Raw genomic sequence first — 16,048 nt, 5'->3', positions numbered from 1 at the left:
ACAGTGGTTTCGTCAGATTAGGTGAAACATCATCAGTCTATAAAAACAATCAGATGAGTTTAAATATAATTTTTTCATCTGCATAAAATATTTACAAATTTTTACTCAAGTGTGTGTGTTTTTTTTTTTTTTTTCAATTTATTTTCATTGTGATTCATTGGTAATCACTGGTTAGTCATAATTTTTTTTTTTACAATTAATTTATTTATTTATTACTGGATGATTTATTGTCATAATATTTAATTTGTTTATATATATTACCTTGAACAAATTGATATAATTTTTAAGTCTTCAAAAGTATTTGATAAAAATAAAAACGGGTAATATTATAAATATGGGATTTTCGACGAGTCTTCAGGGACAATCAGCACAAGAAGCATTATTAATAAGACAAGATGCTGAAATAAAACTTCTTGAATCAATGAAAAGATGTTTAGCATTAAAAGTAAAATCAGATCGTGAATATGCATCAACAATGTCATCACTCAGTTTACAAGTCAAAAAAGCTGAAAGATATGATGATCTTTTTGGTAGTTTAATAAATCAAAGTTGGAAAGATATTATGGATTCAATTGATCAAACAGCAAAACTTATAAAACAACAAGCTGATTCAATGGAAAATATTGTTGTTGAACAAATTAGTAATTTATACAGTGAAAGAAGACGTGCAAGAAAAGCATTTCAAGAAGAACATATATGGTTGAATAATCAATTTCAACAATTAACTGATGATGTTGCACGTAAAAAAACTGAATATCAAAAAAATTTGGAAGTATATAAATTAGCAAGGTCAAAATTTGAAGAGCATTATATTAATCGTCGTAAGTTGTTTATTTATTTATTTATTTTCTTGACTAAAATACCAAAAAATATAAAAACAAAACCAAAACAAATTTGTCTTTTCACAATGAAATTAGAAAAAAAAAATATAAACACAATACAAAATATCATGAATTTAATGACTAATATTTTTTTTGTTTATTTATTTATTTATTTTCTTGACTAAAATACTAAAGAATAAAATAACAAAAACAGTTTGTCTTTTAACAATGAAATTAGAAAAAAAAAAAAAAAATATAAACACAATACAAAATATCATGAATTTAATGACTAATATTTTTTTGTTTATTTATTTATTTATTTTTCTTTATTCAAGCTGGTAAAGGAGGAAGAAAATTAGATGACGTCAGAGAAAAATATCAAAAAGCTTGTCGTAAACTTCATTTAACACACAATGAATATGTACTTCTTATTGGATCTGTAACTGAATGTGAACAAGAATTACGAACTAGTTATTTACCAAAACTTCTTCGTCGTCAACAAGCTATTCATTTAGAATTCATTGTAACTTGGTTAGTAAATTTAAAATACAAAATTATAATAATATAAATTTATATTCATTTTATTTTAATTATTTTAATTATTTTAATTTAAAAAAATAGGAAAGGAATTCTTCAAGATGTCGTTAAATACTCTGATTTTACATCTGAAAATTTTTTGGAAATTCGTTCACGTATGCAAGCAGCTGTTGATTCAATAAAACCAGCTGATGAATACAAAGATTTTATTTGCAAACACAGGCAAGTATTAATTTATCATATTAAATTGGACATTTTAATAAATATATATTTTTTTTTCTTTTTCTTAAAGAACTCGTCAAGCAGTACCTTTACTTTTTACATTTGCTGAAAATTTAGATGATGCACCAGGAACATTATTACCAAATAAATTAGCAATTGATAATTTAACAATTGATTGGTTAAAAAGTCGACTCAATGAACTTGAAATATTAATGAAACCAATTCAAGCAAGCCGAAATGAAAATGGTTTCGATACCAGGTACAGTAGATAAATTTTTTATATTTATTATTATTAAAAACAATTAACTTAATATATATAAAAAAATATATATTTTGCTAAAAATAATTAATATGTTGATGCTTACCAAGAGTGTGTTGATTGTGTCAGTAAAGTGGCAATAATGGATTATACGATAGAGAGAGAACAAATAAGGCTACGTTGTAAAGAAAAAAAATTTCTTCGTGAAGCTGGAATTATTCGTAGTGCACTCAATGAATTGGGATGTGAGGAGGTACCATCAGGATGTGATTTATCAATGGCAGATCCATTTGTTGAGCAAACTTCAACATTAATAGTAAGCCTGCTTTTTTTTTACTCTATTTCTTTATTATTTATAATTATGTTGAATCAATTTTCTTCTCTTTGATAAATTTATTTACCTTTTGGTGACATTATTCGAAATATTTTTTTTTACTATTGCATTTATCAATAATTTAATTGCATAGTAATACTCGTGCGGGTTTTATTTTATAATTTGTTAGACTTTTGTATTATTTAAATTTTAAAAAATAAAGAATTTTACAGAAAAAAAAATTTTTGGACAATGGTATGTTATCACTACGACGAAATAAAAAAACAAAAAGTCCATTTAAATCAATGTCATCAATAAATGAATCAAACAACGAAGGAGCTTCATTAAAAGTTATTCGTAAATTGTCTCATATGTTTGAACAAGTTGATAAAAAACAAAATGTAAATATTAGATTTTTACCCCTCTAATTTGAGTTGATTAACGTTTTTTTTTTTTAATAAAATTAATCATTATTGCCAGTGTTGTATTGTGAATACGAGTTAATAATTCCAACTAACATGTTTTATAATTTTTTTGAGGTTGATGATGCACGATAATCATGTTGTGAATTAAATTATATTAGTTTAAATTTATTAAATTGTATTTTTATATTGTTTTTTTTTCTTTTCTACAGGTATCATGTGATACTGATAATTCAAGTATCTATGAAAAAGAAAATGGTGATTTAATAAATGAAGATTGGTTTCATGGTGTATTACCAAGAGAAGAAGTTGTTAGATTATTAGTTACTGATGGTGATTTTCTTGTAAGAGAAACAACAAGAAATCATGAATGTCAACTTGTATTATCAGTATGTTGGGATGGACATAAACATTTTATTGTACAAACAACACAAGAAGGACATTTTCGTTTTGAGGGACCATCATTTACAACAATACCAGAATTAATAATGCATCAATGGAATTCTGGTTTACCAGTTACTGCACGTTCTGGTGCAATATTAAAAATGCCAATATGTCGTGAAAGATGGGAACTTAATAATGATGATGTTGAATTAATGGAAAAAATTGGACGTGGTAATTTTGGTGATGTTTATAGAGCACAATTAAAAACTAGTCAAACTGAAGTTGCTGTTAAAACATGTAGAGTAACATTACCAGATGAACAAAAAAGAAAATTTTTACATGAAGGTCGTATACTTAAACAATATGATCATCCAAATATTGTTAAACTTATTGGTATATGTGTACAAAAACAACCAATTATGATTGTCATGGAATTAGTACATGGTGGTTCATTATTAACTTATTTAAGAAAAAATTCATCATTATTAGGTCAAACTGAATTATTAAGCTGCTGTAGAGATGCTGCTGCTGGGATGACATATTTAGAATCAAAATATTGTATTCATAGAGATTTAGCAGCAAGAAATTGTCTTGTTAGTCTTGAATCAGTTATTAAAATATCTGATTTTGGAATGTCAAGAGAAGAAGAAGAATACATTGTTTCAGATGGTATGAAACAAATTCCAATTAAATGGACAGCACCTGAAGCTCTTAATTTTGGTAATTAAATTAAATTTATTTATCTATTTTTTTTATTAAAAATAACAATAAAGTATTTATATAATTTTTTTTTTTTTTTTTTTATAGGAAAATATACGTCACTCTGTGATGTCTGGAGTTATGGTGTATTGATGTGGGAAATTTTTTCTAAAGGTGGAAATCCATATAGTGGATTGACAAATACTCAAGCTCGTGAACGAATCGATGCAGGTAAATAAATATAAAAAATAAATAAATATAAATATCTAAAGCGTTTACGTTTAAAAAAATAAAATAATACTTTTTATTCAGGTTATCGATTACCAGCACCTGAAGGAACACCAGAAGAAGTTTATACATTAATGCTAAGATGTTGGGATTATCAACCTGAAAATAGACCTCATTTTAATCAAATTCATTCTGCCATTGAAGCACTCTATCGATCTTACTTAAGGTCAAATTAAAAATCATATCTCTTCAATTATTGTTCATAAAAAAAAAAAAAAAACCATTGCAATATTGCTTGTGATATTGATTTAAAGAAAAAAAAAAAACAAAATATTATTATTATTATTAAGTTTAAATTGAACTAGTTATATTGTTAATGAAAAATAGTATCAACTGTTAGTCAAAAAAAAGAAGAAACCATTGTGTTGAGATGTTATTTTTATAAAATTTGTTATATTGTCATTTAAACTTGAATTAACCATTTCAAAATCATGTTTTGCCTAACACCATATTATATTTGTTCTAAAAAAAAAATCGATTGATTATAATATTTTATATTCTCTCTGTTTTGTATTGAAAATATATAATCAAGTTTTATGCATATATTGTGTTAATTTTAATGACAAAAAAAAAAAAAAAATAGCTTAGTTAAAATTCAAATTACGATATATTCAAGTAACAATAAAAACACTTTATTTCGGTCATACATTTAAAATTTTATTTAAATAGTAATTTGATTTCTAGACATCATTGATCACAGTGATAAATTCAAAGATAAAGTTTTATTAATTCATCACTTACCGCTGAGGGTGTCATGATTCCAATGTCAGTAAAAAGTAAATTAATATAATGAGGTGGTGTATAATCAACTTGTGGATGTTCATTTTGAAGATCTTTTTCCCTCGTACTTGTTGTATATTTAAATTCATCTGGTAAATCAACTTGATTCAATGGATATATTCTTGAAAATTTAAAACTTTCAGCTAATACGTAAAATGGTTTTTTCATTTCTTTTGCACATATAGCCATTGTGTAAGTTCCAATCTAAAAAATAATATATAAATATTAATAATGATAATATTTATTTATAAATGTAAACGAAAAAAAAAATGTACCTTGTTGATTATTCCACCACTTTCAGCAACACCTTCTGCACCAAATTATGCTTTTTGATAACCATATGAATCCAATATCCATAATTAACCACTGTGAATCAATATTTGTGCAAGAAATACTATTTAAAATAAATATTTTAAATATTTCATTTTATTATATAAAAATTTATCACCAGAATTGTTTATACATAAAATTTTACACTGATATATGGCTTCTAAAACAACTTGGATCTATGTGTTGTATATTCAATTTGACAAAAAATATATTTATTAGTATGATCATTTTATATAACTGTAATTATTATGTCATTTAAATAACCTCTTTCACAGCACATAAATTTGCACAGCAACTTTGGCAATTTGCCTCTGCAATAACAAATATTTTTATTTTCTTTAAACAATATCTGCTTTAATATTAGCAATGATTTTTATGAACAATAGTTAATAGACTATTATTTTATTAATTATGATTAATTAAATGCAGCAATGACTGGTGAAAAGACAGAGTTATCTGACAAAATAATGCTGTAAATTGATTCTGTGTTCGATGAACAACTGACTGGTAAAATGCTGGTGTAAGTGTCGGTCTTCTTAAACATATTTGCACTCATTAAAACTGGTATTTGTCAATTAATTGCTAATAATTTCCTGCTTAAAAAGAGGCATCAATTTGCTGCAACTCCGGGCATCACTAATTGACGTAATTTTCACATAAAAATGTAAACTAACATTATTTTTGTAAAAAAATAAATAAACTGTTTTTGTAAAACAAAAAGAGTAAAAGAGCTTAAAGTAATATTGGCCCAATAGGCTGATTCATACCATATGAAACTATAATATACTTCTTCTTGAGTTTTCATAATGAATTTTAACAATAACAATTTAAATATTAATATTATTTATTTATGTAAATAATATGTATTGATTTAAAATAAAATGGCAACTAACTGTAGCCAACTGATGAAGTATTACACCGTGGCAATGTTCATTTATTAATTTTTGTATGAAAATGTTAAGATTTTTGGTAATAAATGCGTGCAACAAAAGAAAACGTATAAACTACTGGTTGTAAGCAAAAAATGTTTAATTGCGGCAATAGATGCATGATCAACATTCAAAAAAGAAATATCAGTCTGAGTGACAACTAAAATTTTTTACACCGTTCTGTTGTTGTTTATGATTGGTATTGACCAAAAAAACGATCAATAACTTTCCAATGAAGGGGCATCTAATATTTACATTTTTGTATTAATTAATTATGTTCAATCTATATGGTTTTCCTCCTTCATTGTTTGACAATATTATTGACATTGATTTAAATGAACTTATATTTTTCTCATCAATAATGTACTGCATTATCCCAAAAATTTTTCTCAAAAAATTATTAAACTTTTTAAAATTTAAGTGGAACAATCCTTTCAAAAAATAAAATTACACAGCCAGAAAGTATCAATATGTTGTAAAAAGGTCAAGTTTTAATTTTTCGAAATTTAAAATAAATTCAACATAGTATAATAAAATAATATTCTAATTATTTATTAGATGAATTTACAACATCATAAATGCGTGAGTAAATACTGTGGAGTTCATAAAAATAGCAGACAAAACTTTGGACTTATTGACTGAATATTTCGATGAATTGGTTGAGGCTGCAGTTCATCTTGATGAAGCTGATGTGTCATGTCAGGTAAAGAATACAAAATAATAATTACTTAATATATTGATATTAAAATGAACCTATATTTTCTATTTAGGATGGTGTTTTAACAGTTAAACTTGGTACCAATTATGGTACTTATGTTGTTAATCGTCAAACTCCCAATAAACAAATTTGGTTATCATCACCAACATCTGGTCCAAAACGTTATGATTTTATAAATGGAATGTGGATTTACAAACACGATGGAAAATCACTTTTACAACTTAACGAAAGAAGCCATGTATATTATAATATGAAATATACGTCATTTGAAGCAAAATATTTATTTAAATCAGCTGGTTTTATTGAAGAACAGCTGCTGATTATCAGCAATTTCATTAAATATGTAAAATTGGTAAAATACAAAAAATTGTTTTTACTACATTACATTTTTATTATAATTTAATAACAAAAACATTATATTCTTCAAGAAAGATTCATCAGTCTATCCATCAAAATAAAGCCAAATAAAATTTTAAATTCAAAGATGATTATTATAGCTGAGGTTTAAATTTACCATTAAATTTTCTATCATATTAATTTCTATTTCATCAAACTTAATTAATTTATTTTTTTTTTTTGATATGTTAAATATTTTTTTGAATCATTTAGCCATGACATTCAATAAGATACTAAATAGTTACCAGGGGGTGTTTATATAAAATTAATAATATATCAAGACAATATGAAACGATTTGCGCTCGCGCTGTAGAAAAAAATTTGCTACCAGCTGTATTTGCGAGGGCGGTGGCGAATATCACACAATTATCATCCTCCATTAACACTAGGCCTTTAATAAAATTTGTTGGTTTAAATTAAAGCTTATTATTTCTGTCTAGTTACACACTGTTTTAATTACCCTGATATTTTTTTTTTTGTTATTTCAATAACATATTCTATTTTTAAATTTTTTTTTGTTGATTCATTTTAACTGGTGTTATTATTTATTGATTCTTTATGAAATTTTAATGTTTATTATAAACATAACAATGATATGATAAATATCAACTAAATTTAATTACAATGAAAATTGAATTGATAGCTTTGTAATAATTCGTGTAATATTTATAAAAAAAAAAAACACAAACAAATTTTATTTGTTCTCGTTAGTTACTTGACAGGTAAGTAACACCTATTTTTTTTATTTAATAACTATTAAAAATGTAATTTTACAAAACATATTCATTACGATTACGATTGTTGTTCATTGAATCTTGTTATTTTTTAATTTAATGTTATAAAAAATTAACAGGGACAAGGAAGTTATTCATTCATGGACACTAAGCGTTTAAATATGCTCATGGTACCCAAAAAAACTTGCCAACAACATCCTGTAAGTGTTGATTGATTTTAAATTATAATATTCAGGATATACTAAACTTGTGTTTATTAATTATTCTAGTACATCAACTGCATCACAAAATTATCCAGGAGAAAAAGAGAACGAACGTGACGTTATAATGACATGATGAAAAATTTGGTGGGAACCATGTGGATTGTTTTAGTTCTCATATCAGGTAAAAATATATTTCATATTTATCTAAAAAATATTCAGTTTGAAATATATATTAATTTTATAATTAATTATGATATTTTAAATGTATTTTCAGGATGCTTTGGTAATCCAGATGCAAAACGACTTTATGATGATTTATTGTCAAATTATAACAAACTTGTACGTCCAGTTGTCAATGTTACAGATGCATTACAAGTGAAAATAAAACTAAAATTGTCTCAGCTAATAGATGTGGCAAGTAGAATTAAATTTATATTTCTATAAAAAAAAAAAATAATCAAATTGCAAAACAAATAATTATTTTTAATACAATAATTATATTTTTAGAATTTAAAAAATCAAATTATGACAACAAATCTCTGGGTTGAGCAGGTAATCATAATTTATAATTTCCATTTTGATTGATCCACTTGGTGAACTTGAAATCCGTTTATTCAGATAAAATTTTAATTGAATTTTTGTTGTATTTCAGTCGTGGTATGATTACAAACTTCAATGGGATCCAAAAGAATATGGTGGTGTTGAAATGTTACATGTGCCTTCTGATCACATATGGCGACCTGATATAGTTTTGTACAACAAGTATGTTTGTTAATAAACAATTAATTATTTCTACTTTATTTTAATAAATATTTACTTATCTTTTTAGTGCTGATGGAAATTTTGAAGTAACACTTGCAACAAAAGCAACTCTTAATTATACTGGAAGAGTTGATTGGAAACCACCAGCTATTTACAAAAGTTCATGTGAAATTGATGTTGAATTTTTTCCTTTTGATGAACAAACTTGTGTTATGAAATTTGGCTCTTGGACTTATGATGGCTTTCAGGTATTTCCATTTAATTATTCTGTAGATTTTGACCTGAAAAAAAAATGTGTTATTAAAGTATATGTATAATATATTTTTATGAATTATAATTTAATTTTCAGGTTGATTTGAGACATATTGATGAGGTCCATGGAAGTAATGTCGTTGATATTGGTGTTGATCTTTCAGAATTTTATACTTCAGTTGAATGGGATATTCTCGAAGTTCCTGCTGTAAGGTAAAACAAGTATTTTTAATTTCACATCGTTTTTAAATCTTAATTATCATCAAATTAATTTATTAAATACACACTTTTGTTCAATTTTTTTCATTCAATTAACATTTCCAGAAATGAAAAATACTATACATGCTGTGATGAGCCTTATCTTGATATAACATTTAACATAACAATGCGAAGAAAAACTCTATTTTATACAGTTAATTTAATAATACCCTGTATGGGTATATCATTTTTAACTGTACTAGTTTTTTATCTACCCAGTGACAGTGGTGAAAAGGTAAAAAAAAAAATTTGTTAATAATAAGCTAACAACAAAAATTAAATTCATTTTTCTCTTAATTTTTTAGGTCAGTCTTTCGATATCTATTCTTCTGTCATTGACTGTATTTTTTCTTCTCTTGGCTGAGATAATTCCACCAACATCATTAGTCGTACCACTACTTGGAAAATTTGTTTTATTCACAATGATTCTCGATACATTTAGGTAACAAAAAAATAACATTAAAAAATCATAATTAAATTGAAATAACTCTTGTTTTTTTTTTCTGTACAGCATATGTGTAACAGTGGTTGTTTTAAATGTTCATTTTCGTTCACCACAAACTCATGTTATGGCACCATGGGTACGTCGTGTATTTATACATGTATTACCAAGACTCTTGGTAATGCGTAGGTAAGTAATTGTAATATATTCATTAAATAATTAACATACTGTGTAATAAATAATATATTTAAATTTAATAGATTTCCTGAACCTAAATCACAATTGGAAATTAATAAAAAAAATTTAGCTAGTTGTCATGAAAGCCAGCAGCGTATTATGATACAAACTTGCAATGGTGATCCTGCATCATCAATTGATCCTTCAACTCCAGAACTCATTGAAAATTCAAGTTTTTTTTCTAGTATTGATTCACATGATGTACTAGAATCAAGGTAACAATATAATCACTTAATTTTAAAAATATTTTAATAAAATTAATTTGATTTTTCAGAGAATTAGAAGCAGCAAGTTTAGGCAGTGCATGTAAAATTCATGGATCAGGATTAATATCACCATTAACATCACAATTATTAACTAGAGATACTGTTGAAACATTATATAAAACTTTAAAAAATTGGCATTATTGTCCTGAGCTGTATAAAGCTATTGAAGCAATAAGTTTTATTGCTGATCATACCCAACGAGAGGATGATTCAAACAAGGTAAAATTTATAAAATTTATAATTTATAAATTAAATATTATAATAGTCAATGATTTTTTAAAAAAAATTTTATATATTTTATTTTTTATAAGATTAAAGAGGATTGGAAATATGTTGCGATGGTACTGGATAGATTATTTCTTTGGATTTTTACAACAGCAGTTATTGTTGGTACAGCTGGTATTATTTTACAAGCACCTACATTGTATGATGATCGTATACCAATTGATATAAGACTATCAGAAATTGCCTCAACTACTGCCAAGCCTCACATCATTCCAACTCTTTGAGTATTAAAATTTTTTCGTATATAGTTTATTTTGTAATTTTAATTGAGCAAATATTTTTTTTAAAAACAGGATAAATATATAGATTTTGTTTTATTGATCATTGAGATTATTTGAAAAATAAATACAACAAATTTTAAACTCCTGTATCAGAACGAACGATAAGAAAAGAGAAAGCTCATAAATATTTTTTCATGGCCCGCTGTAATAATGTTTTTAGAATATTAATAAAAAAAAATATTTATATAGAAATTAGGCCTTTGGCATATACTATAAAATACATATATGCTCACAAATAATAATAAATTCTAAAAAACAAAAAAAAACTAGACTATACTTGTCAAAGAAAAAAAAATGAATGTAGCATTATAAACTTGTGCATTTTTAAATGACAAAAAATTAGATAATTAAGTTACAAAAATAATTAAAAAATAATATTATCTAATGAGAATTAAATTTTCATTGGATAACAATATTTTTCTTATTTTTTTTTTCTATATTACCTCACTTGTCTTTGATTCTTCGTGATTTTCTGAATTTACAAAAATTTACACTGATTAAAAATTTACAGAGATTTTAAAAATATATAAAAATAAAATTTTTATATTTTTATTCTGTTACTTTGAAGTTTTCAAAAATATGAGAAGTTAAAAAAAAAAAAAAAGAAGATATGTATGTAAAAATTATAATATAAAATTTGTCATATTTCACAAATATTAAACCTGCCTTTTAACTCGTGGTGTTTATAAATATTAATAATTAAATATACACTAGCCACAAAAATGCACTAAGTCACGTTTAAAATAAAAATATTGTTTTTTTCAAATTTTCATATAAACATTATTAATTTTTCTTTTATTTATTTTCCTTTTTAATAATTGAATTTTCATTTTTTTTTTTTTGAAGTAATTTAATTGTTATAGTTTACTTTTTCATCTAGCAATTTTAATCTTTAACTGACCTTTTTTTAAATTATATTTTTATCCATGTTTTAGTCAAGAGTAAATAAATTTGTCAATTGATTGTATTTACCTTTGCATTTTCATAGTTTAAATAAAATATAAAATACAAAAAATAAAATAAACACGAGGGATCAAAGAAAATTAAAAATTAATAAAATGTAATTATTTTTTTTTTTTTTAAGTGTAATTAATTATTTGATTAATTTTCATTTCAACTTTCTATTAACTGTTTAACCGGCTTATCGAAGCTTGTGATTGTCGCACGCAAATGGAACAATTCAATTAATAGCTATAAAAAAATAATATTTTTAAATAAATATAGATTCTGGAAAATCTAACACAACATGATATAATTTAGATTATTTTTCAGCCTAATAATTTCATTTAAAAAAACAGATAAAGAAATTTTTATTTATTTTATTTGTACAACTTGGAAATTTTAATTTGCATAAAATATATAATTTGACTATAAAAAATTTAAGCACAGGAATAAAAAAATATTTAAACAACGATTATAAATAATAAAGTTGTCACAGTAGAACAAACGACAAATATTTAAAAAAATTAGAAAAAATTGTATATGATTATAGAAAATTATTATAACAATGTGTTTAATAATATATTCTTCAATTATGTTAATCTAATTTGAGGCCTAAAATAATTTTAAAATGATAAAATTAATCATTTTAAACTTATAATTTTGGTCCCATAGTAAATAATTAATTAAACACATTAATTATAATATAAATTAAACAACGAATAAAAATATATATCTATCTAGATTGTAAATATATAAAAAAAACAAAATAATAATATACGCACCAAGAAAAAAATCCAAAAAACAAAAAAAAAACATTCTAAGTATTGAATTATATTTTATTTATTATAAAAAATATGTTCAATACATCAAGTATTATATAAAAAAACTTTAGAATTGACTAAATTTTATTGTAGTATAAAATCTAATGTGATCAATACACATATTTTTTTGTTATTTTAAAAAAAAAAAAAGAACAAAATATTTTCCATCAATACTTATTACTCAAATATTTTTATAGTAATTTGAAAATTGTTTTAATTAAATCACAATATCACAGGATTTTTTTTAATCATTCAATTGGGTGTCTTCATTTTGGAAAATATATAGAAATTCTTCATTTTCATAAAGCCTTGTTTTTTTTTTTTTTTTTTTTTTGTGTTAATTAAAAATAATAAATCATAAGTGGTAGAAATTTTCGATAAATATTTTCAGTTAATGCTTATTTATATTTTCAACTAAATTGTAAAATTAATATGAATTATTCAAGTATTAATTTTCATCAATTTATCATCAATTTAAATATCAACTTATTCGATAAAATTAGTTTAAATAAAGCCCAAATGAATTTAATTAATTTATAAAAAAGAAATAAAGTCGCTGTGCGGCTAAATAATAGCTATAAAATGTGAAAATAAATAACATACACTGAAAAATGATTAAAATGACTTTAATAAATAAAAAATAAAAGTATTAAATTAATAAAATTAAAAAAATTAATTAGTACTTTTTTAGTGTTTTAATTTTTTTAAGTTGTTGTTCATATATTTCAGCTTCAGCTTCTTTTTTTTTTAATTTTTCACGATAATCAGCAGCTGCTTTTCTTGCTTCAGCAAGTTGTTTATTTAAAATTCCAATATCCGTTATTTCTTCAATATTATTATCATTATTTATATTTAAATTAATATCATTTGTTTCATCAGCATCATCAGCTGATTCTGATACACGTTCTGTGCCATCTTTCAAAGTATTTATTTTTATAAATTTCTAAATATAAAAAAATACATATTATTATTAAATTAAGCAATTAAAAATATTTATTTATTAATTTCGTTATAATTTTTTAATGACTAGTTTTAATTACCTTAGATGCTAATTTAAGAGGCGTTACATTTGTGGTATTATTTGGAATTGATGCTAAAACAAAATTGCCTGTTTTATTGCCAATGTTTCCTTTTTTTAATATATTAGGTCCTTTAATATTATTTGTTGTATCATTAAATAATTGATCAGCTTTAGCAATTGTATATATTTTTTTTCTTATATCTTTTTGTCCACTTGCTAATTGTAATCTTTTAACACCTAATTGATTAGCTCCAGTTAATTTATATGCTCTTTTTCCAGCTTCTAATAAAAATAAAATTAAGATAATTAGCTTATGTTTGTACAAAGGGATAGCAATATAGCAACATTAAAGTGATTTTTTTATATAAATTTATTACCTGTCATTACAAGTTTTCCTCCACTTGCTACTGCATTTTCAACGATACTTGTATCATTTTCAGGTGGTACCATAATTGCTTCAAGTAATTCATATGAGTTTCCAAATGTTTTAATTCCCTCAATGTCTTTTTGTTTATCTAATGTTTCATAAGATAAATTACTTATTGTATCAATGAGCTCGGAACTTTTATCTTGATAATCCTCATCATTATCATCATCATCATTGTCATCGTCATCATCATTATCGTCATCATTATAACCATCACCATCATTATAATCATTACCATCATTATCATCATCTCCATCATCTCCATCATCACCACTTATTGAAGTTGGATAAACTTGTTGATAAACAACTTGTGGCTTATTTATTACTGCAAATTAAAATAATATAAATTAAATATACTCAATTTTTTATCCAATGGTATATTTTTTTTTTTTTTACCTTCAATACTTTTTTTGAGATATGGTTTATTATATGGTTGTTCTATTTCCAATTTTTGTCGTGCAATTTGTGCCTGTATTAATTTTTGTACAGTACTTTGTGACTCAAATTCAGATAATTGATCTTGTGGCATTAATTTTGGTTTAATTATTTGACGTTTTTGTTGCATAATATCAACAAGATCTAATCGATGATGTTCAAATGCCAGTGTTATTGGTGTTTTATCAAATTTACTTAGTGCTTTTGGATCAGCACCATGATCTAATAAAACATGAATAACATCATCATGTTCACCCTCAATTGCCCAATGTAGGGGTGTCATTTTCAGCTAATAAATATTTCATTTATTTAATTATAAATTTTAATAACTAGCAATCAATAATATATATTAAATTAACTACTAACCATATCTCTGCTATCAACATCTGCACCATATCTTAATAATAAAATAGCCATTTGATCGTGTCCTTCATAAGCAGCCATATGTAAAGGTGTTCTTTCAACTTTTGTTCTTGCATCTCTTGAAATACCAGCACGTAATAAAACATCAGCAGTTTCAATTTGATTATTTTGTGCAGCAAAATGTAAGGCACTTGTGCCCATCTAAAAAAAGAAAAAAAAAAAACAAAAAGTTAATTATAAAATGTTTATTTTATTTATGAAAATTCATAATCAATAAAGCTATACTTACTGGATCAGCTTGAAATGGTGCACCTCTGCACATGAGATCTCTGACCATTTCAGTATCACCATGTTTAGCATATAGTAATAACTGTTTTCCAAGTTCAACAACTGTTAGGACATCTTGTACATGACCTTTTGGTGAATCATCTAATACATATCCAACTTCCATCTATAATTAATCATTTAAATATTCATTAATAATAATAATATAAAAAGCTTCAAAAGCTAAATTATATTTGACTTACTGGAAGACCTTCTGGTAGTGTGATTGTATCATGATTGAAACTCTGGAGATCCGTTGTATAGATAGTACCTGATTGCATTTTATGAAGTATCAACAACGTCAGACAGATATTTTTTTTCTAAAACAAGCTTTTAAATATATATTTAATAATATGTCAATCTATTGTTAATATTGCATAAAATTTTTTATCTTAAAATTGTAACCATAACCCAAAAAGGTTAGGTTTATTTTTTGTTATTTATTTATATAATATTTTTAGTGTTATTTATAAATACTATTAATAATAATTATTATCTGTAATTTATATTTATTTGTAATATAAATATGTCAAATTTTTTTAAAAAATTAAATTATACAGGAAGTTTTTATTTTGCCATTTGAGAGAGAGAAATTGAAATAAACTTCCTGTTTCTGTTTTCATTAAACGCAACTACCATGATAATAGGCTGTAACAGCAGTTTTAGTTGTCATAATTTGACAACAAATAACAATTTTTAAAGTCAAATATACTTACTTTGATTCCATTATTCATGTATTTTTTTAGAACAAAAAAAGAAACTTGTCAGTAGGATTTTTTGTTACTTGATAAACATTGTTATAAAAATTTGACAAATACCAGCAACAAATAAACTTGTATCAGGGTTGTATAAAATGTAGTTATTGGGTTTGATACGTATCATACGTATAAAAAAGTA

The 16,048-nt window shown here is 24.1% G+C and overlaps 5 protein-coding genes across 9 annotated transcripts; 3 read left to right on the top strand and 2 right to left on the bottom strand.

Annotated features, from left to right (window-relative positions):
• The first annotated feature begins 268 nt into the window (after positions 1 to 268).
• LOC122854674 (tyrosine-protein kinase Fer) lies at positions 269 to 4,585 on the top strand. Of its 3 annotated transcripts, XM_044155577.1 has the most exons (9): positions 269 to 821; positions 1,157 to 1,352; positions 1,443 to 1,580; positions 1,651 to 1,839; positions 1,969 to 2,155; positions 2,386 to 2,553; positions 2,787 to 3,678; positions 3,766 to 3,888; positions 3,970 to 4,585. In XM_044155577.1, exons 1-9 carry the CDS (start codon positions 335 to 337, stop codon positions 4,119 to 4,121), a joined length of 2,532 nt encoding a protein of 843 aa, XP_044011512.1. In that variant the 5' UTR covers positions 269 to 334; the 3' UTR covers positions 4,122 to 4,585. The 3 variants fall into 3 exon arrangements, with proteins under 3 accessions (XP_044011512.1, XP_044011513.1, XP_044011514.1); XM_044155578.1 differs by lacking the exon at positions 2,386 to 2,553; XM_044155579.1 differs by lacking the exons at positions 269 to 821; positions 1,157 to 1,352; positions 1,443 to 1,580 and having other exon boundaries at positions 1,743 to 1,839; positions 1,952 to 2,155; positions 3,970 to 4,576.
• On the bottom strand, positions 4,563 to 5,045 carry LOC122853754 (translation initiation factor eIF-2B subunit alpha; the record flags this gene model as incomplete). The annotated part of the gene is made up of 2 exons (XM_044154173.1): positions 4,563 to 4,929; positions 5,001 to 5,045. Coding segments are annotated over 2 exons (321 nt in total), but the record flags the coding sequence as incomplete, so codon positions are not given.
• A 441-nt stretch (positions 5,046 to 5,486) lies between these two features.
• Positions 5,487 to 8,047, top strand: LOC122853753 (frataxin homolog, mitochondrial). The gene is made up of 4 exons (XM_044154172.1): positions 5,487 to 5,493; positions 6,572 to 6,687; positions 6,755 to 6,940; positions 7,952 to 8,047. Exons 1-4 carry the CDS (start codon positions 5,487 to 5,489, stop codon positions 8,045 to 8,047), a joined length of 405 nt encoding a protein of 134 aa, XP_044010107.1.
• On the top strand, positions 7,329 to 12,681 carry LOC122854695 (acetylcholine receptor subunit alpha-like). Of its 2 annotated transcripts, none has more exons than XM_044155612.1 (14): positions 7,329 to 7,820; positions 7,959 to 8,032; positions 8,102 to 8,216; positions 8,310 to 8,449; positions 8,543 to 8,587; positions 8,688 to 8,797; positions 8,865 to 9,045; positions 9,147 to 9,262; positions 9,374 to 9,542; positions 9,613 to 9,749; positions 9,819 to 9,938; positions 10,010 to 10,201; positions 10,261 to 10,471; positions 10,564 to 12,681. In XM_044155612.1, exons 3-14 carry the CDS (start codon positions 8,165 to 8,167, stop codon positions 10,759 to 10,761), a joined length of 1,671 nt encoding a protein of 556 aa, XP_044011547.1. In that variant the 5' UTR covers positions 7,329 to 7,820; positions 7,959 to 8,032; positions 8,102 to 8,164; the 3' UTR covers positions 10,762 to 12,681. The 2 variants fall into 2 exon arrangements, with proteins under 2 accessions (XP_044011547.1, XP_044011546.1); XM_044155611.1 differs by having other exon boundaries at positions 7,952 to 8,032; positions 10,564 to 12,573.
• On the bottom strand, positions 12,575 to 16,026 carry LOC122854692 (ankyrin-2). Of its 2 annotated transcripts, none has more exons than XM_044155606.1 (8): positions 15,868 to 16,025; positions 15,355 to 15,481; positions 15,117 to 15,278; positions 14,831 to 15,028; positions 14,426 to 14,753; positions 13,980 to 14,354; positions 13,622 to 13,884; positions 12,575 to 13,524 (listed from the first exon to the last, which is right to left on the bottom strand). In XM_044155606.1, the coding sequence occupies exons 2-8, from the start codon at positions 15,430 to 15,432 to the stop codon at positions 13,258 to 13,260; spliced, it is 1,671 nt and encodes a 556-aa protein (XP_044011541.1). In that variant the 5' UTR covers positions 15,433 to 15,481; positions 15,868 to 16,025; the 3' UTR covers positions 12,575 to 13,257. The 2 variants fall into 2 exon arrangements, with proteins under 2 accessions (XP_044011541.1, XP_044011540.1); XM_044155605.1 differs by having other exon boundaries at positions 12,894 to 13,524; positions 15,355 to 15,471; positions 15,868 to 16,026.
• Positions 16,027 to 16,048: the final 22 nt, after the last annotated feature.

This window comes from Aphidius gifuensis, linkage group LG4, assembly GCF_014905175.1.
Source record: "Aphidius gifuensis isolate YNYX2018 linkage group LG4, ASM1490517v1, whole genome shotgun sequence".
NCBI lineage: Eukaryota > Metazoa > Arthropoda > Insecta > Hymenoptera > Braconidae > Aphidius > Aphidius gifuensis.
Note: the sequence above shows the minus strand (reverse complement) of the source record. Positions and strands in the feature narration are given on the sequence as shown.